General features: G+C 31.5%; 2 protein-coding genes across 4 annotated transcripts; one reads left to right on the top strand and one right to left on the bottom strand.

Moving 5' to 3' along the window:
• The first annotated feature begins 59 nt into the window (after positions 1-59).
• LOC128391222 (uncharacterized) lies at positions 60-2707 on the top strand. Of its 2 annotated transcripts, XM_053351073.1 has the most exons (3): positions 60-315; positions 465-1726; positions 2018-2707. In XM_053351073.1, exon 2 carries the CDS (start codon positions 754-756, stop codon positions 1399-1401), a length of 648 nt encoding a protein of 215 aa, XP_053207048.1. In that variant the 5' UTR covers positions 60-315; positions 465-753; the 3' UTR covers positions 1402-1726; positions 2018-2707. The 2 variants fall into 2 exon arrangements, with proteins under 2 accessions (XP_053207048.1, XP_053207049.1); XM_053351074.1 differs by lacking the exon at positions 60-315 and having other exon boundaries at positions 322-1726.
• A 291-nt stretch (positions 2708-2998) lies between these two features.
• LOC128391220 (uncharacterized) lies at positions 2999-8030 on the bottom strand. Of its 2 annotated transcripts, XM_053351070.1 has the most exons (9): positions 7159-8030; positions 6646-6720; positions 6111-6259; positions 4829-5267; positions 4596-4746; positions 4426-4522; positions 4153-4342; positions 3556-4008; positions 2999-3492 (listed from the first exon to the last, which is right to left on the bottom strand). In XM_053351070.1, the coding sequence occupies exons 1-9, from the start codon at positions 7904-7906 to the stop codon at positions 3068-3070; spliced, it is 2727 nt and encodes a 908-aa protein (XP_053207045.1). In that variant the 5' UTR covers positions 7907-8030; the 3' UTR covers positions 2999-3067. The 2 variants fall into 2 exon arrangements, with proteins under 2 accessions (XP_053207045.1, XP_053207044.1); XM_053351069.1 differs by having other exon boundaries at positions 2999-4008.
• Between the last annotated feature and the right edge of the window lie 52 nt (positions 8031-8082).

Here is an 8082-nt window from a genome sequence, read left to right as displayed (position 1 = left end):
CCTGATGACGAAATTAATTTACAGTTGAAATCAATTTACAATTTGTAGTTAATTGGTTTAATTGTCTTTTTCGTCTGTTCTGTAATCCTCTGTTCTTGTTGACACTATTTGTCATTATCTATGTGATTTTATTCAGATGAGAAGTGTTTGTATCTCAATTTGAATCAGGAATCGTTCGGTTGAGAGGAATTAAAATTGTTGACAATTTAAATGAATTAATCTGGTGATCATCATGAAAAATAGTGTCTTCATTTTCTGAGCTGTTGATTAATTGTTGAAAATCAACAAATTGCTCAGTTTTTATAAGACAAAGAGGTAAAGACAAAACCCTTTCAATGAACAGTGTTTACATTTTAACCTCTTTTTATTTGTTTGTGTGTTTTTTTTACTAAATTGTGCTTATTGTTTTAGTTATTAAATTGTTTCCTAATTCATCATTTTTTTCCTTCCTTAATTGTCAACAGGGCTGGTGGTAAATTAACGGAAGGTTACGTTTGACCTGACAGAATTGAAGACAGAAAGACGATTCTGATGGTTACCACGATCACAATCTAAAGGGTTGGAATCATTTGCAAATCAACTTCCAAATGGATCAAGTTTGATTGTTTTCTATGTGTGTTATGATTAAACCAACGATTGTATGTTAACTAATTATCGTCAAATGTTGTCGTTGGAGAAAAGTGATTAACTTTTATCAAGACTATAAGATTCTGAGAAAGTAAATCATTGATTTGGAATCAAAGATTATGTAGAATGTCCTTTCTACAATCAATTCTACTATTAACATTGATTCCATGGGTTTATTGTGAAGATTCAGTGAAAGAAAATAATTTAACTACTCGTGTTAACGATGATGGAGCCGATAAACAGACAACATCCAATCAAGCCTATCAACCAATGTTCAATTCGGACAGTGTAAGGCCAATTATGGTTCAGCGATATCCTTACCTAGTTCCCGATGAACGCGTTTATCAACCTTATGGCTACAAAGTCCCACCAACGCCCATGAAATATCCGTCGCCATGGCCTCAGCCGATTCCCTGGCCACCAAAATATCCTCCAGCTAAACCTGAAGAGGAAAAGGAAGATCTTGAGAAATCATTTCTCAAAGTTATGTATCCAGCGATTATAATCTTTGCCATAGGTTCAATTTTTATTCCAATTCTGATAATCTACAATTATAAGAGTATCTATGGATTGGGCGGTGGACCGGTTGGAGGCTGTGGTTGCGCCAAGAAAGATGGTAAACGACAAAGAGCTCGATTGGGACGATTACATTTAATTAGTAATCTAATTAACTTAATGGTGACCATTGAAAAAGCTTTAGCAGAGGTTGAACGTAAATTCAGCGTTGGTACAAATAGTCAAAACCCTTCATCAAATAGTAAAATTAAATTGTAAACAAAGTGATCATAATTGACTTTTGGAAACCCTGATTACTACAACCATACACACAACTTCATCATCCACAATTAAGTTAATTATCAGCATTTTCATTAATTCTCATCAATATTTTTATATTTATAAACACATACACACACACAATGTTAATAGTCGTTGGAAATTTATAATTTTATTTACAATGTTACAATGAAGGTTTAATTTATTAGTCTTGCTCAATTTATATCAACTCAATTAACTGGTCCAACTGATTAACCATCCCAATGAAAAATTATTCAATACTTGGAGGTTAATTGTTGACGATTAACACAAACCTTTTCAACAGGTAAGTTTAGAACTTTTTTTTTCCTCAAAATTTTTGTTTTCTAATCAAAATTTAGTCAAATCCTTTTTCCATCAATAGTAATTCAAGTCTAAAGATTAACACTCTTTTTAATTGGTTAATATTTATCATGATTGTCTAACAATTACCACCACCCATTCATTGACCTTTAACAATTTGTCCTTATCCATAGTAGACTGAATCAGGAAAGCTAACATTTTCCTCGGACATGATAACTAATTTGATTGATAAAATTTTATTTTCTCTCTTTTTCCTTTCATCATCTTTCAACAGTTTCCATCATTATCATCACCAAGGTAATACAACCGTTAACTTACATATTAGCATAAAGGCCAATCAACAATCAACTAAATGGTGGAAAGTAAAAAAGAAAACAGGATTGAAAATGTTCATCATCATCACCACCACCAGAATTATCATAATTGAACTTAGAAACAAAGAGTTAAATGAATGAATAACAAGTTATCATCCTGATGAAAAGTCCATTCAAATTAAAAGGAGGAAGAAGATGATTATGAATCGTATAAAGTAATATTCATCGTTTGATTGATTAATACTCAGAGAAATTAAATTCAGGTTCCTCCATCGGTCAACATCCTAGGCACGGTTGTGTCGTTTTCCTGGCAGAAATGGGAAAAAATTCACCTGAGTGGATGATTAAATTGCTGAAAATTCATGTTGCATGATTTCATGGGGATGATGTTGCTGTTTAACCCCAATGAATAAAAAAAAAGAGGAAGATGCCAAAGATGAGGATAACCTTTTGTTTTCGTGCCTCAAGCTAAATAACCGTTTTGATGATAGACCAAAGGACCAATGTTTTGGAGCAACGATCTAACCGGTAGCTCTTTTCATGGTAAAAGGGAAAAGTTTTTCACAACTTTTGGATCATTGACTTATGATTGAAATTAACTGATTCTCTCATTCAACTCATTTGAATAACATGAAAATTTTGACAACATTCACTTTCTATTGACAATTATCATCATTAATTTACCAAATTAAATGATAATTGAGATAAAGGAAGAATCCGAGAAGAGGAAAATCTGATCGTTTTTTCAATCAACTAGGAAGTTTTTCATTCCATTCATTTGTGGAAAATTCATTTCTGCATCAATAGTAATTATGATTAAATTAATTGTTCTGTGGTTTTTTTGCAGAAACAATCAGATTCCTTTTGGAAAATCAATTTTCTCTCTCTCTCTCTCTCTCTCGAAGACAATCATGTTATTAGAGAAGAGAAAACAAAACAAGTTGTTGACCTTGAAGAACTTTTAATTATACAATTAAATTGAGAATATTAATTCTCAATTAGCTGATGAGTTAATCGAGAGGAATCAAATTAGCCAAACAATCAACATGCTTCCCCATGTACGAGGGCCAAATTTGCTCTTTAAAAGGACGAACCCAGGCCGTTGTGTTGATACACTTGATCGTTTTTCGATAAACAGTCATTGATCCCATCGGCCGATTATATGGATTATAATCTTCCTTAATCTTCGTTAAATTAATCCCAACCGCTTTCGCACAAGTCTCTTCAATTATCTCAACATAACCATCGTGATCGAATCCCTTTAAACTTGATTTAATTCCAAGACGTAATTTGTTTTCCTTTTCAGGATTAAGATATTTATCTAAACAATTCTGCATCTTTTTGGAGATACGATTAACTCCTTTCGTTGGAGGAAACCAGAATGTTGAGAAGATTAAATCAATCGAATTGGGTGATTTGGATGGAGCTAATGTACCTGATTGTTGGAAACAAATAAAGTCGTTAATTGTTGTGGAATAATTTATGTGAAACAATTTACCTGTTGATATAACTCTTTGTACACCATTACCATCATGAACTCCAACATGACGACGGAATCGATCTTGATTTATCTGTTTATTATTCAGGAAATCAGGAACTTGTTGATAGTCCAATGGTTCTGATCGTACATAATCAAGAATTGATGAAGGATTGACTGATTGTTGGGTTGATGATAATGGTTGTTGTTGTTGTTGCTGCTGCTGGAAATCAATTGATTGTGCTAAACTATCATATGGATCATCTTGATCAATTGGATTATATTGATGTTCTTGTAACCATTGTTGTCCTATTGCTGCATAATCAATTGAAACACTTTCTAATTGTTTATTTAATCTGGAATCATAAATTACATTTGAACCATTGGGAGTCAATCCAATTAATTGAGTGTAAAGAGTTGAATTAAATCTAATTGAGCAGAAATCAGCTCGAGATGCTTGATGAACAGTTGTACCTGAAGAAATTATCAATTAGTAAATTATCATCGTTTTTTGTATTAATATTGATTGTCAAATATTAATAATAACAAATAATCTTAATGTAATCAAGGGAAAAGTGACAAATTGACAATCTGTTGATTATTTTGTAATCTATTTACCTGGAAGCACTTTAAATGGCTCCAAATTTGTCACTGATTGATTGACATTGTCACAAGTTGATAACCAAAAGAGGAAAATATCATTAGCACCATTGGTGCTAATTGTCAATGGTGAAGATTGAGTTCCAACTAACATTGAGATCGGTTGAGATAATAAAGGTTTTCCTGTTAATCCATCCAATACATTTGCCTGTTTATTGAATGGAAAAGATTAATAAATCAACATATACAAACAATCAACCGATAATCGATGAGTTGATTAACTCAAATTACCTGAGAGTAATAATAGATTGGGAATCCTGGTCCAAATTGATAGGAAACAAAAAAATCGGGAACTCGATCAGCATTAAAATAACCAACTGTCGGTGAACTGAATCATATTCAATAATTAAAGTTAATTTGTCATCTATATAATAACCAAACAATTAGTTAATTGAAGTTACCTGTAAGTTTCACTTCCAGGGAAATGATATTGCCAAATAATATGAAAAGTGTGACCATCAAAAGCAATTACAGTTGAATTAAATAGCGACATGATTATATCAAGAATTGAATCACTATTTATATCAACAAGAACCGGTGGAACCATAATCCCTACAATTAACAATTAGATAATTTCCAAATGAAAACAATCAGTTTACTCGTGATTACTTTTGATTGCTGAGCAAATTGTTACCTTTACAACAATCAGTGTAAATCGGATGAGCCTTATGCATATTCCCATGGATTAAACTGTCCAACGGGACAATCCAAAGTGACCCAGGGTGAGTTTCACCTCCGGTACCGAACAAGATTAATTCAGTTCCATCAGGTCGGATTAATTGTTGCGGTGAATAGTAACTCTCCCCACCATCGGGAACCTTTGCCCAACTCAATATTTTACCGGTTCCCGATGAGACGATCATTAATCTGGCCACAAGTCGGTTCGCATCATGAGGTGACCTTAAAGGGTCACCACCATGAGATAAAACTAAATCCGATAATCCATCGGAATCAAGATCCTTTGATATATACAGGGGAGTGTAAAAATTTGATGTACCACAAATCGCTTCATCCTCGTAATCAAGGTAGGACCAAATTATTTCACCAGAGGCTCCGTTAATTGCATACATTGACTTGATTGTTGAGATAATTAAGAGAAACAATTAGCATTACAATCCGTCAACAGTGAACAAACATTTAGATCCGTTGATTTGGTTTAATTATCTTTGCACGTTTTGTTTTGATTTTGTTTTTTCAACTCTAATTTTGTGATAATATTTTAGTTTATTAATTGTTTTCATTGAGTTTCGTTAATCAGATTGGATAACAATCAAGGAAACATGCTAATCACGGAAGTTCAATGATACAGTATTTAAGTATATCGGCTCTTTAATCGTACAAGTAATTTACTGGTTAACATTGGAATCTAAATTGTTGCTAATTAAAAAAGTGTCCACCTAATAATCAACATATTTAGTTATCTAATGGTAGCTTTGAGCATTAACCAAGTCAATGATTTAGTTTTTGGTGATCTTAATCCTTAATTATTATATAATCATTAAGAGTATGTTGATTATTGAATGATGAAAGAAAAAGAAAACCAAATTGTTCAAGGTTAATTGTTACGACGAACCTTAAAATCGATCAAATTAAATGAGCTTGATTTGATTCTTCCTTCTTCCTCAATCATCATCCCTCTAATACAGATTTTCTGATTCTGTTTAATTCAATCCTTGACTGTTGAGAATTAATTTTGATTGTGAAGACGCCGGGGAGAAAGTTGATATCACAATCAAGCTGAGAATTAACCTTGACAACTTCAATTGGTTAACTAATTTTGATTAAATTACGATTAATCTGCAAAGCTGATAGATGATTATAACTATTATACGATTAATACCAAAGCTCAACTAGTCACTTGGATTCTATTGTAAATTTAGTTAATTGTGATGGAATTTAATTAACAATTAACTTACCGCCATTCGACCACCACAAATACAGTCTTTAATTGAATCTCCGGTAACATCTAATTCACAATTAACTGCAAATAGTTCATGTCTTGTATATTGATTCCAAATGAGTTTACCTGTTTTACCATCAAGAGCCATTAAACCTCCTCCACATCCTAATTATAATTAAAGGAGTAATTAAGTAATAGCTAAATGATCAACAATTATGGCGAAAAAGTTTTCATTTAAAATGTGGCGAAAATTTAATTTTAATAAGATTTGGGGTTGAGGTTAAATTGATTGTGAACATTTGATTCTGGTGGTGGTGTTGTTGTTGTTGATTACTGTTAGTTAATTAATTGTCAACACATATTACCTGTCAAGCTTAATTTACATTCAAATTTGATTGGTAATTGTTAACAATCAATTGTTTGTATAATAATTTGTTCATGGAAAACAATATATTCGTGACATTGACTTATTCACATGTGATTGTGAAACAAAAATGGCAACCAAATGATTTACTAATTGTTACGAAAATTAATCGTCATGATTAACTCACCTTGTCGTGATTGATCCTCCGTCAGGTTAAAATAAACCTGACAAACCACCGGTGGGTAAGAAGCAACATCAGCTCCTTTATTACAACAATTAACAGAGAAAAAAAGAAAAGATCAACAACAATTAACTTAATCATAATGATGTTGGAATAAAACAAAATTACAAAATGTTCAACTATCCAAAGGAAAAGAAAATCAATCGTATCTAAAATCTAATGAATCTATTCAATATCAAGAATAATAATTATCTTTAATTGTGGTCAACAAATTAACAATCAATATTTTTCCTTAAACATTAATCAACAATTAGAAGTAAAAAAAATTAATCAAAAAAAAAAAGATTCAATTGTAAACAGGTAAGACTTTTTTTCCGTTTTTTTGTTTTCATCACATCATGGAATCGATTTCAACAGGTTAATCAAATTAACTTAATTTGATTGCTCAGTTACGATTTTTAAATTGTCAATTATCTAGATTAACTTGATTAGAGATTAGATATTAGTTAATTTACTTACCTGTACCGAAGGCGATGATTGTATCAAGAAAATCATCTTGATTAACATCAATTAATCTTAATGCAGATTCAATAGTTAACATTGGAAAAGTTTGATTCCATTGATGATTAACACTAATTTGATCACATAAAGGTCGATGATTAGTTAATTGTGAAGATGATGAGGATGCTGTTAACAGTGAAGAAGGTACTATCATCGTAATTAGCTTAATCAAAAGGTTGAGTACAACATTTAATTGATTAGTGTAAAGAAGGTAAACAAAAAGGAAAATCGAAATTAACAAAATGATTAAAGTAAAACAAATGGAACACAATTTAAGACGAACTCGCTGTTTTCGTCGAACTGGTTTAATTATCTTAATTTTACCAATTGTTAGAGTAGAATCACAATCACCGTTATCATCTAATGAACTGTCATTACTATTTAGAGATGAAAGGTTAACACGACGGCGATCAGATGATTTAGAGAGACATTTAAATGAGAGAGAACATTTTTTTCGATTAATTAACTTTTTCGATCGATTGGTTTTCACATTACCGTTTTTAGCATCATCTTCAAATAATAAAGCATTTTCTTCATCAATATCTTCATTATCATTATCATTATCATCTCCCTCTTCATCTTCATCATCATCACAAATCTCATCTTCATCATCTTCATCTAATATATTGATTGTTGTTGTTGGTGTTGACATGATTGGTTTCATTGGTCGTAACCGATAACCGTTGATCTTATTGAATGGTTTCATTTTTAATTGTTGACTAATCAATTTTACTATTTCTATATCACAATTAACAGCATCACTAGAGAGTCACATATGTCTGATGATTAGTTTAATAGTGAAAATCGGTTAATCTTTTTTTAGGCTTAACAGAAATTGATTCCGAGTCGAATCAAAATTTGATCGATAAATTGTTTCTTTTC

The sequence above is a fragment of the Panonychus citri genome, unplaced genomic scaffold (assembly GCF_014898815.1).
Source record: "Panonychus citri isolate SS breed McGregor unplaced genomic scaffold, ASM1489881v1 Contig00134, whole genome shotgun sequence".
NCBI classification, from domain to species: Eukaryota; Metazoa; Arthropoda; class Arachnida; order Trombidiformes; family Tetranychidae; genus Panonychus; species Panonychus citri.
The sequence above is the reverse complement of the archived record's forward strand: the minus strand, read 5'-3'. Positions and strand labels throughout refer to the sequence as shown.